Source organism: Rhinatrema bivittatum, chromosome 4 (genome assembly GCF_901001135.1).
Source record: "Rhinatrema bivittatum chromosome 4, aRhiBiv1.1, whole genome shotgun sequence".
NCBI lineage: Eukaryota > Metazoa > Chordata > Amphibia > Gymnophiona > Rhinatrematidae > Rhinatrema > Rhinatrema bivittatum.
The window spans coordinates 313,665,410-313,688,117 of record NC_042618.1 but is presented as its reverse complement, the minus strand read 5'-3'; the positions used below and the strand labels follow the sequence as shown (position 1 = coordinate 313,688,117).

The window sequence follows — 22,708 nt, the reverse complement described above, 5'->3', positions numbered from 1 at the left end:
TTTCCTGTCACTCAGAAAAGCAAGACACCAACAAAGTCCCTCTTTTAGAAACCTCGATCTCTTGTGATTCCAAAATGTCCATCAAATCCAAAGGTAAGTCTTGAGGTTGAGCTCGGGTTGATTTATCATTGTTCATTTTCTGAGATTACCTCTCCACTAGAGACTATGAACAGTTGAACACTGTGGCTGCACAGCAGGCAGATACAAATAAGCAGATTGGGTGAACCAAGTGGTCCTTAATTGCTGACATCTTTTACATTTCCATTTAACAGTGACATTTACTGGCTGGCTAATGGAGCACTTGTTCCAGGTTCCAAACAGTTCGTTAAATGGTTCCTTTCAGCCAGAGGACTGTCACGCCAATGACTGGGCTAAAAGGGAAGGTGTCAAAAATAAGTAAAATATTCTGGGTAGCTGTGCATGAGGGTTCATGACATTCTAGCTTAGCAGAGTTCAATTCCCAGTGAACTAGAATCCCAAAAGAGCAAAAAAAAAAAAAAAAAAAAAAATTGGTAATGCAAAAGTAGAGTGGAGCATAATACAGGAAGGATCAGGTTCATCAACCCTGAAATAAATGCATTCAAGACACACCAACCCGCTGTCAATTAGGCTTCACTTCTTTAAGTTTCAACCTAGGTTAGTAAGAATGGAAGTTGATCCATATGTGCATCCAAACTAGAGTGATATCCCAATTTGGGTAATATTGTCAATCTTGCCTCTGTCATGCCACCAAAATCTAAGGTTATCAAATGCTGAGAAACACGGATAATGAGCTGAAAGTATTATTTTCATTGCTAACATTGAAAAAATTAGCTGAGGCTTTGGTTTAGCATTGTGGGCTTCTTCACAGGAGATCCAAAATCAAGATTCCTGTCAGGTGGACTGTGTTAAAACCTTGGAGAGGAAGACCACAAACTGCAGGGCAAAATGAAACCATTGCTGGGTTCCACCTAGGAAGATTCTGCCCTTCCACCTCTGGGCTGCCAAAGCATCATATTTCATCCAAAGAAAAAAAATATGATGAAAACAGTGGGAAACAGAAAGGCTCCACAAAATGATCACTGCAAGCAAATGACCATTATAAGCAGTGATTATTATTCCAGAATTCTACTATAATATTATAATCTACTGGCAGCAAAAGTGTTGATATCAACTGAGCATGTTTACTCTAAGGGGTTTTGTCTTAAGAGCAAAGGTGATTTCATTTTATGACAATCAGAAACACTACAAAAAACAGCACAACCTGTTAGTGTTACCTGCTAGAGCACACCTGTTGCAAACAGGTGTAAGAAACCAAACCCAGCACTGGAATTACGATGTGTTAGGCATGCTGCAGGTTTCAACATGTATTATGATACAGTACTAACTGCCAGGTAATCACTTTGAAGACAGATGCGCCAACTATTCAGCAGAAAACTTACCATGTCTCAAAGCATTACTGCCTGCAGTTCTATTAAAATTAAAAATGTCATTGTTAATGCAAAGAAGAAAAAGCCCACTTAGATGTGCAGGTATATAGTTAGAGCTATATCTTTTTCTATGACAAAATCAGTTTTCAAAACTCTCCCTGAAGCTATTGTGTTATATCAAAACAGCAGAATACACTCATCAGACCTGACCCAAGATGTTAAAATTACTGCTCTTCAAGGAGTCAGCATTAACTAAGGTCTACAGTAAACACAGGAAATATTTAGAGCATCAACAGAACTCAAAACAGGGAGGAGTAAGGTGTTTGCATGGTGGTTTGCTATTGGTTTAACCCTTCCCATTTTGAGAGCCTTAGTACAAATCTTAGTGCTTCTGGCTAGGAAATTTATACTATGACTTCTGTAATGGTTTTTCTGGACGTGGATGTCCATTATATTAGTTGGAGAAGGTAAAGGGCAAATCATTTCTTCAAGCAAGCAAAGGTGTCTTTACAATAGGTTGCTGTAATTGGCATAGCTGCACATCTAAAAAGGGGCAATAATTAAAGTACCAGCACTAGTGCAAACACCACGGGTAGCTCACTACCACAAGATTCGCACCAATAATAAAATTAACTACAGTGCTGTGGGAAAAAAATCATTAGAGATTTGTACCTGCCTTTTCTGCAGGTACTTTTTCCAAGTAAACATACACATAGGTTTTAAAAATCCAAAACTATACATATTGTTGCCTCTACCAATCTAACCCTGCCTGTAGGAACACCTCTGCAGAATGTGATAAAAGCATGTTGTGGAACACCCCACATGGTGGACAGTTTTCAAAAAGCCTTTTTCCGAAGGCAAGAGATTTTACCTGTGGAAATGGCCCACTAAAAAGTTAAAATGTTGCTGGCTCAGACTAGAGCACTGTGAACGATGACTCAGGCTCAAATCTCCTTTCTGTCAAAGTTAGCTGGGGTAAAGCATGATGTGCAGGTGACAGGCTTGATCCTGGGAGGGGAAGATACCAGGCTTCTATTGAAGCAAATAGGCCAGCAGAAGGAGCAACAACAAGGCCAAGATTCTGAGGGAATGTGTGTGGCACCCAAGAATGCTATCTGGCAATAGGGTTTAAAAACAGATAAAAATTAGATAAAAAGTTAAAGATTGTCATTTTTACAGACCTATATGGTTACAGGGTTCCAGAGGGAGCCCTGATGCATAACTCCTGGTCGAGAACCGTCACTGTAATGATTGGTCTAGGTAAGTGAGGGAGGGATATAAAATAGGAAAAAATCCCTGCCAACAAAGACTCATGACCCCCCATAGTCAAATGGAGGTTGGGTCCAACTGAGCTGGAAGGCCAGAGCAGGCGGCAGAAACTGCAAGGCCAAAAATAAATGGAAGGAAAGAAAGATTTTTTAAAACATTAAAAAAATTTAAAAAAAGCTAAAATGAGGTTAAGCCATTCTAAGTTTGATAAATATTAGTACAGCACTAAGCACTAATGCACACTGGAATCAAACATGCAGCAGAAGCATCACTCAATGCCAAAACTTTAACACAGCAATGAAAAAACCATGAAGGTATTTTTTTAACAGTATAATTTCTCTCCATTAAGTATATGTGATAGCATGGAGTGCAGCCTCACACTTCAGTGGCTGGATTGCAGGAAATAGCCTAACCTCCAACTTCTAACAAAACAACTTATTATATACAAAAATAAAAAACAGAAAGCCAGCTTACCTCAGCAGCTTCTACAACAAAGTCGGGGCACATACAGGGTCTTAGCATGCTCCCTTATCCCCTTTCTTGGGCCTGAGTTTTTTTATTCTCCTCCCCAGAGAACCATCTCCTCATCAGGTTTCTCATCTTGGGTATCTCAAAAGGGACTGGGATAGATAGCCATATTCTGTCTTTTAAGGTGTTCTGGTAGTCTGGCCTATACACTTTCATAGTGTGTTTTATTACTGAGATATAGCATCTTTAAATCTCCAGCTCACTCAAGCTTAAGCTCCTTGGGAAACCAGAGTTTCCGAATTTGTACTCAGTTCAAAGGGTGGGGTAAACCATGAACTGTCCTTGTACATGGAAAATACTAGAGAAACACTGGAAGGAATTTCATGAAGAGCTACATCCTGCTCTTTTGGACACAGTGAAATAAATACCTGGCTCATGTATTGACGTGAATGTGTGAAAAAAATCAAACAGTAAAGGCTGCATATGAGAGCTCTCTGCCAAAAGTCAGAAGGGACTCCAAGCTGCTTAAACACATGCTAACTAAATACTGGCAGACAAAATATAAAATCAGCAAATGTAGGAAAAAAAAAAAAAAGCTAAATAATTCTGTTTACAGTTTAAAAAAAAAAAAAAAGGACATTTAAAATTCTTCCTTTTTGTTCAGCATTGTTTCCTAAGTAAATGAAATTTCAGAAACTCCTCTCAACCAGCATTATAAAACCTAGAAGGGGCACTATGGTGCTGATCATCACAGGACAGATAGAGGAGGAGCAGATCTGCAGCAGAACTCTATGCAGGTGTGACACGATACATGCAAAACATGGACAGGAGCATTGTGGAAAACTTTTAAAAGCACGGCAGTAATATAAAAAGGGTGCATGCTGTTTATTTCAGAAAAGAAAATACAAGAAACAGGGCTGGCTTGGTGACAGTGTTGTGCACTGACATGCAGAAGGACCTGAGCTTGATTCACAAACCAGAAGACTATTCCCTAGGCCAGTCAGGGATGCTGCGATGGTAGAATTCATAGTGCTCAAGGGAAGGAAAAGCCCCTGTCATTGTTCTATGACAACACCTAGTTACCAGATTCATCATCCAAATTATTATGTTCTGGAGACTAAGGGCAGATGCTCTACTACAAGAGGATGAGTTGTGAGGGAAGGAAGAAGCCCAAACAGTTGTGAAAGCTCACGGCACCATGCCCAAAAAGAAGCTGGTTCGCATCAAGATGAAAGCCCAAATAAACAAGCATAAACTGCCAGGCCAACAGATAAGAAAATATATATAGAAATATATGTACAGATATATAATAGATAACTATATACACATACTAAGCCAACAAAGAAATAATCAGAGCTGAAGCAAAAAAAGGAAATAGAAAAAGTGCTACTTTACTATTTAGCATTCATTTGCACTTTGTACTAGAAGTAAGAGTGAGCAAAGGATTAGCTACTGGAAAAGCAATAAACTAAATAAGGAGGAAAAATTATGAGCTGTCCCACCAATACAGCTGACTATGTGAAACATGAAACAGTGCTGCCACCTGAAGGAAGCACAGGCACCAGCCACTGCTTATATGGGACATGCCCTGCAATTTCCCAGCTTTACCTCACTTCTGGCCAATCACAGCCTACCCTTCACCAGCATTCCAAACTGGTCCCTTAAACAAGGCTCAGCAGAGGGCAGGGAACAAAGCTGTAACCAGAGATGCAGACGCCTCAGGCGTGCAAGGCATCCGGCCAAACGCCAAGAGACTTTAGCACAAAAGACGTGTGTTCAATTTGCTACAACCGCACACCCTGTACTGCTATTCTTGCAAAAGAGCTTTAAGTGGAAAAAAAAAAACAATAAAAAACCCATGAAGCTGCAGAGCATGCTATATGATATTTTCTAGATATCGAATATTCTAATTAAAGAATATTAAAGAACATGACTGCAGGACTCCTGTAGCAGCATTCATACTGCTTGCAAGAAAGACAATGCAGTAAACATGTGAAGGGAGGACTACTTGGACAGGGCAATACTACAGAATTATCAGAACTGCTCTAGGGAGAGACTTATGCTCCATACATTTATTTTATCCGTCATTTATAATAAGGGTAAGTGAGGAGGATGAAAGGAAAATTAGGCAGCATCGATGACTTGCGATCCAGAAAGAACGGCCATAGTTCTTTAAAAACAGTTCATGATTCTTGACCACCTTTGTTTTTGCCCTAAATATTTGAGGCTCATAAAAACCTGTACTGAAACCGTGCTAGGACATACCCTTGCTTCTTGACTTGCCAAAACTGGTGGTCAGAGCACCAGGCTGGAGCCCAGTAAAGCTTCTTTGTATCATCCAATTCTGGCTCTGCCAAGATCTCTCTGCCTTTACTCCAGTCACTGCTTCCATGGCTGTTTACTCAGTTATTAAGTGATAATAAACCATATTTCTTCTCTAGCAGGAAGCTTTCACATAGTTGCTAATGCAGAGGCGTTCCTAAGGATCTTTCATCCCAGTAATGGCTACAGGCATGTTTATGAGTCTGTTTGCAAAGCAAGGTGGGATCCAAACCAGGCAAAAGATTCTAAATTAACGTACATCTCTATTAATGCCTATATAACTCCTGTAACTTTTGTTTGCCTGCATATTACACTAGTAAAGGCACACTTGTTTTCAAGAGCAGTAGTGTCTGACAAATCCTAACTCCCCAACAATGAAACAAGGATACCACACAGCTATATTATTAAATGATAAAACAGGAGAAATCTCAGAATGCTTCAAGGAAGGTAGGTTTAAGGCTTGGCTCAACATGTGCTTCAGGACTTAATTAGTTGGCACTTCAAAAGCCATATGAAGGTAAACTGGCAGAGATGAGCTTGCATGTAATTATCAGAAAAAAAAATCATCCCCTGAATGCAGAAAAACAGCACTTAGCTTCCAGGGAAACAATCAGAATTCCAGCTCCAGTTTCTGTTCTACCGGTTCTGCACAGTCACATTAACCTAAATTGCTGAACAGGTGGATGGAGCTCAGGCCCAACCCATTCAGAGACCTGCGAGTTTCAGCATGCACTTGGAAGAGGTCTGTAAAACCAAGCAGGCATCATTCTAACAATGAAAATTATAAAACTGTCTTCAAGGTCTCTTAAAACAGCATTCCACACAAGAAAGGGTGAGGAAGAGAGGGTGTTTACTAAAAAAAAAAAAAAAAAAAACCTTCCTTTACACAGAGACAACTCCCACCATCTAGCATTTGGCAAGGAACCATATGTATTCTCCCATATTTCTCTTGTAATTCCCTTCACACAAAAATTAAAAATTCTGCAAATTTCTACACACTTTATATTGCTCAAAATAACACAATATATATCACAGTCTAAGTAATTAATTTAAAATGTAATACAGAAAAGTTATTTAAAGAAGCAGTTTTAAATATTTGAGCAGAATTTCCCTAGAAGTACACCGTAAGAGTATCCCTTCCACCCTCTCTCCCTACTCCCCTGGCCAGATCCCTTTCACTTTGCCCTCTCAGACCCCAACTCCTCCAACTTCCACAATACTTCCCCTCCCCCCTCTAGGCTCAACCCCTTCCACCATCTCCACTTCAAGAGTTTGACCTCTCTCCACTGCCCCTCACACGCAAGCGCGCACACACAGACATGCAGGCTCCTTTTCTCTCATGCACCTTGAAATCCCTTCATATAGGCTCCCTCTCTCATGCACACACTCCATTACGCAGGTTCCCTCTTTCTCTTGCACATACACAACCTTCAAACAGGCTCCTCTCTCTCAAACACACACGCCCTCATACTCTCTCAAACACACACACCAAAATACCTTTTTCATACACACCAGCTCCCAATCTCACACATATACACACACTCCGTCACAATCTCCTCACATAAGCTCTGTCTCTCTTGCTCACACATGGACACACCCTCACAGAGGCTCTCTCTCACACATACACACACCCATGCATATGATCTCTCTCTCTCTCTCTCACACGATCCCACCCCTACACACAGTCTCGCTCTCTCTCACACACATCTCTCTACATAGAGTCTCTCTCACTCACTCTTACTGGGCCCGCTCCATTTTCGCTGCGAGCAGGATGGGGCTGCTCGTGGTACTCCAGGCTTGCTCCATTCTTTGCTGCGAGCAGGACGGGCTCCGCTCGCAGTTCTCTGGGCTGCTTTATTCTTCACCACAAACAGGTTGGTTTCCAACCTCCATTCCTCCATTCTTTGCTGCAAGTGGGATGGGCTCTGCTCTGCTCGCAGCACTTCTTTCCAAATTCTGCGCAAAATTTAGCGATTCTGCGAAGGGGGAATTCTGCGCCCTGCAGTAGCGCAGAATTCGCCCAGAGTAATATTTAGGGCACATACTCAGCGATGACCTGTGGACAATTCCAGGCTGCTGGCCATTACAGCAAATCTCACTACCAAAGCAATGACTAGTTTAAAGGGTCCCTCTGGTAAGCAAAAGCACTAAATGAAGAATAAAGTCTCCAGATTACCATTGTGTGGCTGGCTGACCTATGATCTGTAGGCCATAGTAACATAGCAAATGACAGCACAAAGAAAAGATCCATCCAGTCTGCCCAGCAAGTTGCTTTTAGTAGTAACTGCTGCTCTGTGCAAGTTACTCCCATGCTTACTGTTAAAAGGTGGTCATGACTGCAGCTCCGTACAGGTGATACTACCACTCTTACCTGTCTGTACCTGTCTCTTAAGAGTGGTAGTATACTACCACTCTTAAGAGAAAGCAAGGGTAACAGCCACTTCATGCAGGTTATCCCCATGCAGAAGTGTTTCACCTAAAGTTAACATAGGTTGCTCCATTTTTTCATTTCCATTCTCTAGCCTGTAGGGGTCTGCAGTGTTTACCCCATGCTCTTTTGAAATGCATCACCGTTCTCGTCTTCACCAATTCTTTTGGGAGTGCATGCCATACATTTCCCACTCTCTATGAAGAAATATTTCCTGTTGTTGATTCCGAGTCATCCCCCCTGGAGTTTCATATCATGACCCCTATTTCTGCAGTTTCCTGTCCAACAGAAAAGGTTTGATGTTTGTGCATCATTAATACTTTTCACTATTTGATAGCCTATAATATATCCTACACCTCCTCTCCTCCAGGGCATACATATTCAGCTCTTTCAGGTTGACCTCATATGGCTTTTGATGCAGACCCCACACCAGTTTGGTCACCTTTCTCTGGACTGCTTCCATCCTTGTCCTTATCCTTATTGAGATACGGTCTCCAAAACTGAACACAGTACTCCAGGTGAGGCCTCAAAGACCTTTACAAGATCATCATCACTTCCTATTTTATTATTGGTTATTCCTCTTTCTATGCAGCCCAATATGCCACTGGCTTTTGCCACCACCTTGTCACATTGCCTTCAGATTGCCAGACACTATCACCCCTATGTCCTTCTCCCAGTCCGTGCACATTAGTATTCCACCTCCCATCTCACTCAGTTCTTTTGGATTACTGCATGCTAAATGCATGACTCTGCACTTCTTGGCATTGAACTGGCTGCCAAACCTTCAACCACTCTTCAAGCTTTCTCAAATCAACTTTCATTCCTTCTACTCCTTCAGACGTGTCCACTCTGCTGAAGATCTTAGTGTCCTCCGCAAAAAGAATTTTTTTCTTCTATCCCCTCTGCAATGTCACTCACGAAGATATTGAACAGAGCCGTTCCCAGAACTGATCTTTGAAGCACTCCACTTAACACTGTTTCTCTCTTTAGAGTAAGTTCCACTTACCATTACACACTGTCTGCTGTCAATAACCAATTTGTAATCCATTCCACCAATTTGTCACCCCCTCCAAGGTTTCTCTTTTTATTCATGTGCCCCCTATGTGTGACCCTATCAAAACCTCTGCTGAAATCCAAGTAGATCACAACAAGTGCTCTTCATTGATCTAATTCTCTAGTCACCCAATCAAAAAAAAAAAATCAAATTCGCTTGACAGGACTTTCCTCTGTTGAAACCATATTGCCTTGGATCCAGCAACCTCCCGGATTGTAAAAAGTTCACTATCCTTTCCTTCAGCAGAGTCTCCATTAATTTTCCCACTATGAGTGATAAAGCTAACTGGCCTGTAGTTTCCAGCCTCCTTTTTGCTGCTACCTTTGTGAAGCAGAACCACAACCACTCATCCAATTTTGTGGTACCACTCCATTTTCCATGGATCTATTGAACAGGTCTTTCAGCAGTCCTACCAGCACAACTTTGAGCTCCCTTTGTATCACAGGAAATACCTCATCCGGCCCCATGGCCTTGTCCACGTTCAGATTTCCTAGTTCTTCCCAAATATTTTCTTCTGTAAATGGGGTTGCATTTACCCCACTCCCATCCATGCTTTTGTCAACTAGCATCAGTCCTTCTCCAAGGTCTTCGTTAGTGAACACCAAACTGAAGAATTTATATATTTCTTTTTCCTCTTTTCCCCCACACAACCCTTGTCTTTTTTTCAAACTTACATCATCATCATCATCTCTGGCCTTCCTCCTTTCTCTGATGTATGTGAAAAATGTCACCTCACTTGACCTTTCACTTTCCTGATTTCTTTCCTGGTCTCCTTCAGCTTTGCCAGATATTCCTCCCTACGTTTCTCTTTTTGGGAACCTTTGTACATCTTGAATGCTGTTCTTTTTGCTTTTATCTTTTTGGCCAATTCCTTTGAGAACCAGATCAGGGGTTTTCCAGGGATAAGCAGTCGTATCTATTTACCCCTTGGAATCCAGCCAGATACCTGTGACTTGGATTGGCCACTAATGGAAACAGGATACTGGACTTGATGGACCTTTGGTCTGACCCAGTGTGACAAGTTTTATATTCTTACCAAAGTCTGTATTTTTGAAATTCAAAATTTGGATCTTCATTCTACTTCTCTCCATCCCAGCTTCTATATTAAATCGTACCATCTAATGATCACTAGTACTCAGGAAAACTCCTATTTGGTCACCGAGTTCCATCACAGTTTGAATAGAGCCCCTGGAAGGGCATCCACTAATCACTCTACTTCCTGCAGAGGGTGCAGTAGGCAGGGCCAGCGGAAGCACTGGGCGAACTAGGCCTGGGCCTAGGGCACTGACCATTAGGGGGCATGAGCCATGTGGGGCTGCAAGTGGTGGCAAAGAGGAGTGGAGAGTTGGCAGGCCGGGAGCAGCAACCAACCTGCTCGTAGCCCAGAAAAAACGAGGTAGGATTCCGAGTCAGGGCCAAGACCGGGGGGGGGGGGGGGCGGGTAAGGCAGAAGGTGCCTAGGGCACCTAATCCCCTTGCACCAGCCCTAGAGGTAGGGAGATGTCTAGCAGACAGAAAGCAAGCAACGTTTTTCCATTTTTACACACCTTTTGGATATCTTTGAACAGATCTCTGTCCGGTTCTTCTGTTTGAGTTGAAGGCCTGTAGACTATTCCCAGTGTAAAGGGAAGAACCATATTTAAAAAAAAAAAAAAAAAAAAAAAAGACAGTCCACAGCACTTCTTCCATATCCCATTCCCCTTGCGTTTCAGTTGCTTGGATATTACTTTTGACATAAAGAGCTATTCCTCCCCCCTCTTCTGTCCTTCCAAGTTATAGCTGGGTATGGCCATATCCCAATCATGTGCCTCATTGAACCATATCTCTGTAATAGCGACAATCTACAAGTCTGCCTCCAACTTTAGGGCCTGAAGATCTGGGATTTTATTGCCCAAACTAGGAGCATTTGTGGTCATAGCTTTCCAGTTTTTTTCCCCTGGTTAAATCTTCACATACAGTTATTGCTCCATGAAAATAGAACTCAAAATTAAGAATGTTTTATGTATGAATGTCAAGTATAGTTATTATTTATTTATTATTTTTAATTTTTATATACCGACATTCTTACATCCGATGTAAATCATACCGGTTTACATTAAACAGAATAGCAGGAAATAAATTTCCATAGTCTAATACAATGATATTATTATTATTATCTAATATTATTGTATGAAGATAGCAGCTGTTTGATAAACTTTTGAAAGAACAGATCCCAAGCTTTAAATTCAATATTTGCTTTCACAGGACAGACTGAAAAACAAAAACACATATTACACACAATGTTAAGGAGAAGAGTAAAAAGTTCTACAGAGTAGTCACTTTTTAAAACAAGTTTTATTGGATGACTCATTAAATCTTTCCCAAAATGCCTGTATTACCTTTCTAATACAGTACACAAAAATGGATTCAGAACAGCTGAAATCTTTACGCCATTACAAAGTGATTAAGAAGTCTCTTTTGGCATTTTCTCTCAAGCTGGCAATAAAAAACATCACAATTGCCAGTTTAAAAGCATTACAGCATATTTTTAACTTTTTTAAGTTTATATTCCTGAATCCTACCAGGAGTGTCTGAATTTTAAACTGAAGGCAATATAATCATCACCTAAGATGAAACTGTTCTGCTGGTGTTAGAAGTGCATTACATTGGGTCCTTCAGATTGCCTGTGGATAGCAACAGTGCAAATCTGTTGACTTTTTGGGGAGGTTTCAATAATTTGCAAGCTACTGTATATTTTCACTTTGATATTTGCCACTGATACAAAAGAATGCACAGTAATTTGCACCTGTATTTTGCAGGGTACAATTTTATTTGAAAAGTACAAACGAAGATATGACATGGTAATCTACATGTATACTTTTCCTCCTCCTGACCTAAGCACGCCCCCAGAAATGCTCGCTCTCAATGTGGCAAAAATTATGCATGTTGAGGGTGGGCAATTTTCTAGCAGCTGATTTCCTGGGGTAAAATGCTTTTTATCCACAAATGGCTTTTAAATTGTTCTCTTAGTGTAGCTAATTTATGAACTTTTGCAGCTGCACTATATACAGCATATAATGAATACAATTCTGCTCACAGCTATGTGGTTCATGAATAAGTTGCACCTGCCAAAACTTGTAAACGCACTAGTTTCGTTCCCAGAAAAAAGTTGGTAGTTTCCATCTTGTAACGAAAAGCAGTTATCTGTTGCCCATGGGAACAACCAAAGCTCTCTGATGTGAATAAACACAACAGATCTTTCCTGTTTGAAATGCCAAGAGATCTATTTCATGTTTCTTTTAGTGTTGGAGAAAACAATGGCTTTGAACAGGCATTTATGCAGTATGATTAATCCCCTGTTTTACTCCCACTTGCTGAGTTATTTTATTGAGTTACTTTTTTTTTTATCATTTTAATTTATTTTGTTTATTTTATATTAATTTTAATTTATTAGATTTTCAGATAGTAATTACAAAGCTTACATATCTTTGCACAGAAAAAAGGGAAATCAATCATATATATAGATCTTTAAATCATTTCACATATATTACTTCAGAAACAATTTTCTATAACAGTCCACAAATATAACAGTCCACAAATATAATGTGAAGGGAGAAGAAAGGGAAATATTTAAAAGCCATACATTCCCTATACATTCAAAAAGAACAGAAGTAAATGCCAATAGCTTGTATAACTTTACCCCTTCATTCACAAACTAACAGCCCGATACTGTAAAACCGCAGGAGAGCGGACGAACGCCCGCTCTCCCGGCGCACGCACCGGCCCTTCGCCGGTGCGAGCTATCCAGTATGCAAATTAGGCGACGCGGTGCAAACGAGGGAAAGGAGGCGCTAGGGACACTAGCACGTCCCTAGCGCCTCCTTTTGGCCTGGAGCGGCGGCTGTCAGCGGGTTTGACAGCCGACGCTCAATTTTGCCGGCGTCGGTTCTCGAGCCCGCTGACAGCCACGGGCTCGGAAACCGGACGCCGGCAAAATTGAGCGTCCGGTTTTCGGCCCGACAGCCGCGGGCCGAATTCAAATTTATTTATTTTTACTTTTTTTTACTTTTGGGGACCTCCGACTTAATATTGCTATGATATTAAGTCGGAGGGTGCACAGAAAAGCAGTTTTTACTGCTTTTCTGTGCACTTTCCTGGCGCCGGAAGAAATTAGCGCCGACCTTTGGGTCGGCGCTAATTTCTTAGAGTAAAATGTGCGGCTTGGCTGCACATTTTACTTACTGGATCCTGCGCGCATAACTAATAGGGCCATCAACATGCATTGCATGTTGAGGGCGCTATTAGGTGCCGCGGGTGGGCCGCGTGTTTTCCTCCCCTTACTGAATAAGGGGTAAGGGAAAACACGCGTCCAGAGCAGGCTGACAGTGCGCTCCGACAAAGCACACTTTACTGTATCGACCTGTAAGTAATTGGACTCTTAATAGGTGATGACATATTCATCAACCTACTCTGGGAGTTAAGCCACACTCTAAGCTGTTCAGGAGTCAAAAAAAATATATGTATTGTTATTAAATTTAATAACATTTACATGGGTAGTGTAGTTGATATGTTGCCCCCAAAGATCTTGTTTCCTGCCTTAACGCAAGGAAACCTTTCCTTCTCTCCTGCGTGGCTTTTGCCAGATCAGGAAAGATCTGGACAAATTGGCCCATAAAACTGGCTCCCATATTCTGGAAGTAATTCCTCATAATTAAACCCATATCTTGGCTCATATATAAATGGGATTAATAAGGTAGCTCTTTCCACAATTTCTACTGTAGATGATTCTAATAATGGAGTTAAATTCCCCCAAATCAAGTTGATTTTGCATATTACTATCCCTTGTGCGAGAAAAATGCAAAAAATAAACCTTGTTAAAGGAAGGAATATCATCAGAAAAATTTGTAAAGTCTCGCTCAAGCATCTTCGAAGAGTGACCCTAGGTAATTCTCCTACTATCTTGGGGAAATTCAATAATCTTAGGTTAAGTCGTCTTAGACGATTTTCCAGCAACTCAGTTCTCTTATTCAAAGTTGTACAATCTTGAATCGTAGCTAGCTGTATTTTTTTTTTTAATATCTTTAAGCTGGTTTTCCATTGTCTGTATCTTATTTCCTTGTTCAGTTAACTTAATATTATGGTCTTGAGTCACAATATCCAATCTCGATATCTGAGTTATTTGCACCATACAGCTATGAAGAGCCAAATTCTGGTGTGTCATTAACTCCCAAATCGAGTCCAGAGTAACCACAGGCGGCTTGGCCGGCAAAGCCAGTTCTGGTCACTGTTCCTGTGTCTGTATTGACCCATGTAGTAAAGCAGCACTTCTAGGATTAGACAAAACAACAGTCTTACCACCATGCTGATCAGGATTCAAGTTTTCCAGCGAACTCATAGCTGTAATGCCTCCTTGCTCTGCCATTTCTCCACCAGTCTCCTTGCTTGCTGCTGCTCCCTCCATGGTTCCCCCAAGCTTGATACTCTCGGCGGTTCCAATGCAGATTCTAGCGGCAAGATTGATGAGATCGCCTGTGGAGACCTTAGTAAAGGAGGGCTCAGTGAAAGTTCCCCAGGTGACATGGCGGCTTCCTTGCCAAGCTCGTCAGCGGAGGTTGGCATCTCCTGTTTTGGGTAAGGTTGAGCGCATTCAGCGATGGTCCTTTGTCCCGGTGGGAGAGAGGGTGTTGAGGGAAATACCCTTACTTTCCCTTTTCGCTTAGGGGGCATGTTGTAAAGTCAAAAAAGCTTTCAGCAAATAAACTTGAGCGGGAGCTGCTGAGATGCGCTGCTACCAAGTGGCCATCTTGACTCCTCCCCTACTTTATATTAATTTATCTACATTTATTGTTTTTACCTTATTTAATAACTCCAAGGGCAGCTTCTCACTGAATTTTGATTTTCTCTTGTTTTTAGAGTAACTTTTTTTAAGAATATAATCTGAGTTAATGATGTGTGATCTTACTTTAGTTCTTTTAATTAACTGTAAATTGTACTTTTAATGATTTTGTCTTTTATACTTGTATTGTAAACCGGCATGAAGTCAACACGAATGTCGATATATAAAAGTGACTAAATAAATAAATAAATGGCTGGCATTACAAAAATCAGGGGAGGTCTGGGGCCTGGACTGTACTTTAAAGGTATGGACCACTTTTTAAATGGTGTTTCTGGTAAAATCATGAATACCTGAAAAATATTACAAGTACTACCATTGACATCCTATCAAAGAGAACCTAATGGAGTGACATTTGCTAGTTTGGATTAGCTGATATGTTTTTCTCCCCAACTGAAGTAAGCAACAGAACACAATCTCTTTGCACACCCGCAGCAGAGGAAGAGGACTGCCAATTAAAGCAAAATATTCCCAAAATGTATTGTAGCACATTAGACAGTCCTCAGGCTGCAGAAATAGCTGCAACCATTAGGTTCTTAATTAAGAAACATGACAGCAGAAAAAGACCATATGGCCTATCTAGTCTGCCCATCCGTCCAATTTATGTAATCCTTACAATTCCCAACACGCCTCTTAGATTCCCTGTATTTATTCCATGCTTTCTTGAATTCAGATACCATTTATGTCTCCACTACTTCCACTGGGAGGCTGTTCCATGCATCCACTACTCTCGATGTAAAGAAATATTTCCTAGGATTTACTCCTAAGTCTGCCCCTTTCACCCTCATCCCATGACTCACTGTTCTAGAGCCTCCTTTCCACCTGGCACAGAAACCTTTGAGATATTTAAATGTCTCTATCATACCTCCCCTATCTCACCTTTCCTCTAGGGCAGGAGTAGGCATCCTTTTTGAAGTGGAGTGCAAAGATGTAACTTGGAGGTTGTGAAGAAATAGCCTTAAAACCCCTCCTTAACCTGTGAGAGACCAGGCATCTAGCCTGGTCCACATTAAATCCTACAGGGAGAGAGAGCGCTCTGTAAGCAGGACCCTGCTGGGAAGGGATAAGAGTGTAAGCCCAGCTGGGATCAGCAGGCCTCGCATCTCCAGAAGTAGTAGCTCCTGAACACTCTCTGCATGAATGTATTGTAGAAGTACACTGCAAAGAAGGTAGGAAGTCAACTAATATTGTTGGACTGTGAGAATAAAGTTTGTTACATGAACAAAGGCTAGATTTAGCATGGTTTCTGTCTCAAGCCTGTGAAGATTTGCTCAGCTCTCCCACATATGCGTGGCATAGAGAAAACCCAAGTCTCCAAGAGGAGAAAGAAAATAAAGAGAAAGTTTATGGTGTGTGCTCTACCTAACACAAGTTGGTTTACAGAAGTGCTATTAGCACTGCAGAATTGAAGCACTCTGGTTCAGAGACAAGTATAGAAAAATGTTTTTCCTTTAAAGGAGAGTGGTCTTTGAATTCTGTAGGAAAGAACAGGTTTAGGTTTATGGCAGGTAAGGGGACAAGCTCCACCCACTTGAATCAGTAGAACTAAGTAAGTAAGTGGCTGGCCAGATAGAAGCACTGCAGAGGAGACAGTGAGTTGTACTGCAGAGAGCCCAGAGGAAAGCGCAGAAGGTGGAGACAGCGCAGATGTATCAGAAAATGTTGTGGCAACAGCTGAAAGAGTGGAAGCCTGACGGAGGGCGATTTTTGTAGCAAGTGGAAAAGAAGCCACCACAGGAATATCCACAGGAAGTCCAACCGGGGAAGGAGTGGAACCCGGAGCCATTAATGGACTCTGAAAGGACTGGGGATAAATACTGGTCAAAGGGCACACTGGATGGTGGTAATAGTACTGTCTGGAGTAACCCTATGTGAGAGTGAGCTTGACCCTAGAACCCCAACCCTAGCTGGTGGGAGGCCAGAAGGGGAGTGAGAATTTAAGGCACTTCCCTGGATAGGATTCCAGGGGGAATGAAAATGATTTAACAGGTCCAAGCTGAGGGGGAGGGCATGTGAAGGAGTGGCCCTAAAACCCCTCTCCTTAACTTTGTCGGACCAGGCATCTAGTCTGGTCTACCTTAAATCCTACAAGGAGAGAGCACTCTGAGGGCAGGACCCTGCTGGAAGGGGGATAAGTATGTGAGCCCAACTGGGATCAGGAGGCCCCACGTCTCCAGAAGTAGAAGCTCCCAAATCCTCTCTGCATGAAGGTACTGTAGAAGTACACTGCTAAGAAGGTAGGCAATCTACTAATGTTTATGTTTGACTGTGAGAATAAAAGTTTAAGATGCATGAAGAAAGGCTGGAGTCAGCATAGTTTCTGTCTCCAGCCTGTGAGAATCTGCTTGGCCATCCCAGAGAGGTAGGTAACTCTGATCATCAAGTGCCATAAATCGGCACCCTGATCCACCAGATTCCTTTCACACAACTCTCAAATATTAATTTTAAGTGAAAATTTTTAGTTTAAATATTCAAGAGCTATGTAAAAATATGAGTGAAACTGATATATGTTTTTCCTCATGTAAAAACAAAATTATAAAAAGGAGCAGAGAAAAACATCTCTCTCCCTCCCCAGTCCTGTCCAATAAACCCCTATTAGGAAATCTGAACATGTCAGACTACTAGAGATCTCTACATAAATTTACACACTAGCTAGCAGAATACCTCAATTCCGTCACATATAAAGTATAAATAGAAACCTGCAGACCAAAACTGAATTGGAAATTGCAACAAGCCAAACGCCATATGCAATGCAACAATAGGAAAACAGAAAGCTTGCCTCATAAAACAAACAATTAAGACATTTTAAAAAATGAATACTAAAACCATACCAATAAAAAGAATATTTCAAAACCACTGACATATAGAACATCCAATAATTAAAAATGCATACACAAATTTAAAAACAGCAGATCAAATAACACCCAATAATTACAACAAAAAGGTTTTAAAAAAAATGTTCTCTGTACTGGGAACTTTTGCTTTCAAGTAATCTTACGATTTTGTGAGGAATTACAGTGGGGGATGGGTGCACACAAACTTTCTCCTCTCTCTCATATACCGTATTTTTCGCTCCATAAGACGCACTTTTTTTTCTCCAAAAGTGGGGGGAAAATGTCTGTGCTTCTTATGGAGCGAATATGGAAAAAAAACCCCCACAAAAAAACAAAAAAAACCCCACTAACTACAACCCCTCCCCCCCCCCCCCCCGGAAGACCTGCCAAAAGTCCCTGGTGGTCCAGCAGGGGTCCGGGAGCGGTCTCCTGCACTTGGGCCATCGGCTGCCAGTAATCAAAATGGCACCGAGGACCCTTTGCCCTTACTATGTCACAGGGGCTACCAGTGCCAATGGTCGGCCCCTGTCACATGGTAGGAGCACGTCCATTGCTCCTACCATGTGACAGGGGCCGACCAATGGCACCGGTAGCTCCTGTGACATAGTAAGGGCAAAGGGCCATCGGAGCCATTTTGATTACAGGCAGCCGATGGCCCAAGTGCAGGAGACCGCTCCCGGACCCCCCGCTGGACCACCAGGGACTTTTGGCAGGTCGGGGGTTGTAGTTAATTAAATTTAAAGGGTTGGGATGGGGGGGGGGGTTCCCACAGAAAGAGAACGATAAAAGTTTTCTGATCTTGGGAGTGGACCGAAATGGCCCTCCCCAGACCCAAAAACGAAATGGGGACAAAAAAAAAATTTTATGCACTCCCCTAATTTGCTCCATAAGACGCACAGATGCCCGGGAACAGAGCCGGTTTAGCACACCATTTTTTTTTCCCCCCCTCTGAATCCTAGGTGCTTCTTATGGAGCAAAAAATACGGTACACACACACACATACACACGCTCTGTCTCCCACATACAATCACTCATGGGTAACCTTATTTGAAAGAAAAAAATGTTTATAATTCCTATCTGAACCATGGTAATAAATTGATGTACTTTTATAGAAATTGAATAAAGAAAATAAACAGCTCAAAAACCTTTTTTTTTTAAACAGCTTCTCTCACCAGGGACTGGAGCAGTCCACCCATTACAATGATTCCCTCCATGGTCTGAAAGTTTGAGCCAGAGAGCATCATAAGGGTCCAGTCCAGGAAATCTGCCATTCTCTTTTGTTTAACATCAGGGCGAGTAATAAACCTGCCAAAGGAAAGAAAATGCACATTCTAAATTATTTAACCAAAGAATCAAGTTTGTAATCAATTTTTTCCTATTACTCAAATAGGTTTTAGCTCCTAGAGGCAAACTTTCCACTGGACATTTTCCAAAAAACAGAGCAGGAACATTCCAAGCTGCCAAACATTTAACCTAAAAGTTCTCAAATACAAGTCTCAGCAACACTTATTTCTCCCCTCTCCCCCATGTCAGCTGCTCTGTCTACAGAAATGTGCTGTCACATCAGTGCAATCCATGGTGGTAGTTTTCACGCTACTCAAGTGCTAGAAATGTAAAGCAGGATATTTAAATTAAGGTGCTAGAATATTGTGAGAGGATCTCTGGAGCTTTTTCCTATAATGAGTTTGACTGTGTAGCTCATATGTTAAAGTTTATAAAAATCAATAAACCAAATACGCCAAATAAAAAGAATATTCTAATTTAATACATTTTGAAAATTGATCTAATAATCCTCTAGGAAAAATCCTATGACTTCAAGATATTAACTCAGTGATTCTTAAGTCTAGTTTTCAGAATTATCAAAATATGCAAATTAACCTGGCTAACAGATCAAATGTATGCAAATAAATTTTATGAACATGCAGATATCCTGAAAAGCAGATCTTTTCCTGGTGTAGGGGACAGACCAGAGGACAGAGTTTGAGATGTATTGTATTTAACCCCCTATATCACAGTCAGAGGCAGCCAGCCAATCAATTAGCAAAGAACAGATTATTTTAGCTTCTATATATAGAAATAGTTTGCTGTAAATTTATGTCAGGATGGGTCTTGGGCTGGAGTGTATCAAGAACAGGGCAAGTGAGAGAAAGATAAGTAGGTTTTCCCATAGCTTCTTGGGACCAAATGAGAAAGCAGAGTGGCTTACCCGCAACAGGTCTTCTCCCAGGAGAGCAGGATGTTAGTCCTCACATATGTGGGTAACATCATCAGGGTGGAGCCCAATCATGGAACACTTGTCAAAATTTCTAGAACTTTGACTGGCATACTGAGCATGCCCAGCATGCCACCAACCCTGCATCCAGCAGGGGTTCCCCTTCAGTCTCATTTGTAGTAAAAGGTACGAGCGAAAAATAAAATATTAAAACGTAAGCAAACCCAACTCCGCTGGATGGTGAGCGGGTTGGGTGGATGGTGAGCGGGTTGGGTTTGTCCTGCTGTCCCAGGACTAACATCCTGCTGTCCTGGGAGAACACCTGTTACAGGTAAGCAACTCTGCTTTCTCCCAGGACAAGCAGGATGGTAGTCCTCACATGTGGGTGAATAGCAAGCTACATGATGCCCGAATATAATGATGCCAAAACACCAAATGACGTGCAACAGGCACAACTGTGGTAGTTTTAGTTAGCCGGGCAGCCTGATCATCTCCCTGGGTTGCAGGAAGGAAGTTGGGTTAATTATATAGGAAACAAATTATGCAGGACCGACTGGCTGAAGATGGAATGCCAGCCTTGTCGAGACAATAATGAGCTGCAAATGTATGGAGGGAACTCCATGTGGCAGCTCTGCAGATATCAGCAAGAGGTACGGAACGGAGATGTGCCACTGACGTTGCCATTGCCCTTACCGAATGTGCTTTTACGTGTTCCTGTAAAGGAAGTCCTCCTTGTTGATAGTAAAACGAAATGCAATCCGCTAGCCAGGTGGATAGAGTGTTTGCCTACCGGAGTACCCAATTTGGTTTTATCAAGAGAGACAAATAATTGGGTGGACTTCCTATGGGCTGCAGTGCGATCTAAATAAAAGGCAAGAGCGCGTTTACAGTCCAAGGAATGGAAAGCTCGCTCACCTGGCTGTGAGTGAGGTCTTGGGAAAAAGGTAAGAAGAAGTGTTATGGACTGATTTAAGTGGAAATCCGACACCTCTTTTGGAAGGAAATTAGGGTGAGTACGGAGTACAACACGGTCGTGAAGGAGGAATTACAGTAGGGGAGAGTGCACACAAACTTTCTCCTCTCTCTCATATACATACACACACTCTCTCTGTTACCAGTGCATGTAGCTCACTGACTCTGCGAACTGACATTATGGCCACTAGAAAGATCACCTTCCAAGTGAGATGCCGAAGCTCGCAGGAATGTAACTGTTCAAAAGGATGTTTCATGAGTCTTGCCAGGACAACATTAAGATCCCATGCTGGAACTGGAGGCGCAGTGGAGGCTTAAGTTGTAGCAAGCCTCTCATGAAGCAGGCTAAAAGTGGTTGTGTCGAAATTGAGGTATTCCCTATGCCGTTGTGGTAAGCGGCTATTGCGCTAATGTGTACGTGTATGGAGGAGGTTTGTAGACCAGACTCCGAGAGATTCCAAAGGTAGTCAAGGAACTTTGTTGTGGGACAAGAAAAGGGATCTATTTCTTCTGCTGTGCACCATAAGGAGAATCTCTTCCATTTTGAACGTTAAGATCTCCTGGTGGAAGGCTTTCAAGAAGCTACGATGGCCTGGGACACACTGTCAGAAAGGTTCAAAGATTGGAGAATCAACCTTTCAACATCCACGTTGGCAGGGATAGTGAGTGGAGGTTGGGATGATGCAACAGACCGTTGTTCTGTGTTAGAGTTGGATCTGTGCCCAGGCGAACTGGTTTTTGGACTGACAGGTCGCGCAGGGTGGAGAACCAAATCTGACGCGGCCAGTGAGGGGATATGAGAATCATAGTGCCCTTGTCCTGTCGTAACTTCACGAGAGTCTTGCTGATGAGTGGAAGTAGAGGACAGGCATAGAGGAGACCCGTTGCCCACAAGTGGGCGAACACATCCCGTGGAGGTGTAGTGCTGCTGTGGTGCAGAGAGTAGAACTTGTCCATTTTGCAGTTGTGTATTGACGCAAAGAGGTCTATGTGTGGGTGGCCCCTCTGGTGAAATATTTTGTTTGTTACAGTGGAATCCATGGACCATTCGTGGGGATGAAAAGTCCAGCTGAGATTGTCCACTATTACATTGTCCACGCCTGCCAGATAAGTTGCTCTCAATAGTATGGAATGGGAGAGCCCAGGCCCAGATCTGTGCTGCCTTCTGGCACAGCAGGTAAGAGCCTGTGCCCCCTTGTTTGTTTAGATACCACATTGCTACCCAATTATCCGTTTGGATCAGGATTACTTTCTTGGAGAGGCAATCTCAAAACGCAAAGAGGGCATATCAAATCGCTCTGAGTTCCAGAAAGTTTATCTGGTGCATTGCTTCCGCCCTAGTCCAGGTTTCCTGGGTTTGAGGTTGTTGACATGGGCTCCCCAACCGAGGGTGGAAGCATCTGTGGTCAAAGTAATTTGAGATTGTGGATTTTGGAAGGGCAGTCCGATTAGCAGATTGGACTTCTGTATCCACAAAGCTAGGGAGAGAAAGCTGGCTGGTGACGTGGACAATGTGGGACATATTTTGACTTGATTGGGACCACTGGGACTTTAAAGTCCATTGCGTTACTCTCATGGCCAGCCAAGCCATAGGAGTCACATGAACAGTGGACACCATGTGACCCAGTAAGGTTAATAGATGAGCTGTAGTGGTTCGGCAAGACTGTATCAACTTGGTTAAGTTTGATAACGTGCATGCTCTGTCCCTTGGAAGAGACGCTTTTGCCTGGACGATGTTTAGTTCTGCTCCAATGAACAATAGGTTGCGTGATGGAGTTAGATTTGTCTTGGGGTAGTTTATTAGAAAACCCAAGGATTGTAGCAGGTTGATAGTGAAACGGAGGGAGTAAAGCACTACGTTTTGAGAT

The 22,708-nt window shown here is 42.1% G+C and overlaps 1 protein-coding gene across 3 annotated transcripts in view; it reads right to left on the bottom strand.

Moving 5' to 3' along the window:
• Positions 1–22,708, bottom strand: part of TBCD (tubulin folding cofactor D) — a 974,871-nt gene that overhangs the window by 893,165 nt on the left and 58,998 nt on the right. For all 3 annotated transcript variants that reach the window (XM_029600281.1, XM_029600283.1, XM_029600282.1), the window contains exon 8: positions 18,829–18,961. In XM_029600281.1, coding sequence (XP_029456141.1) covers positions 18,829–18,961 — 133 coding nt within the window. The remainder of the gene's footprint in view (positions 1–18,828; positions 18,962–22,708) is intronic.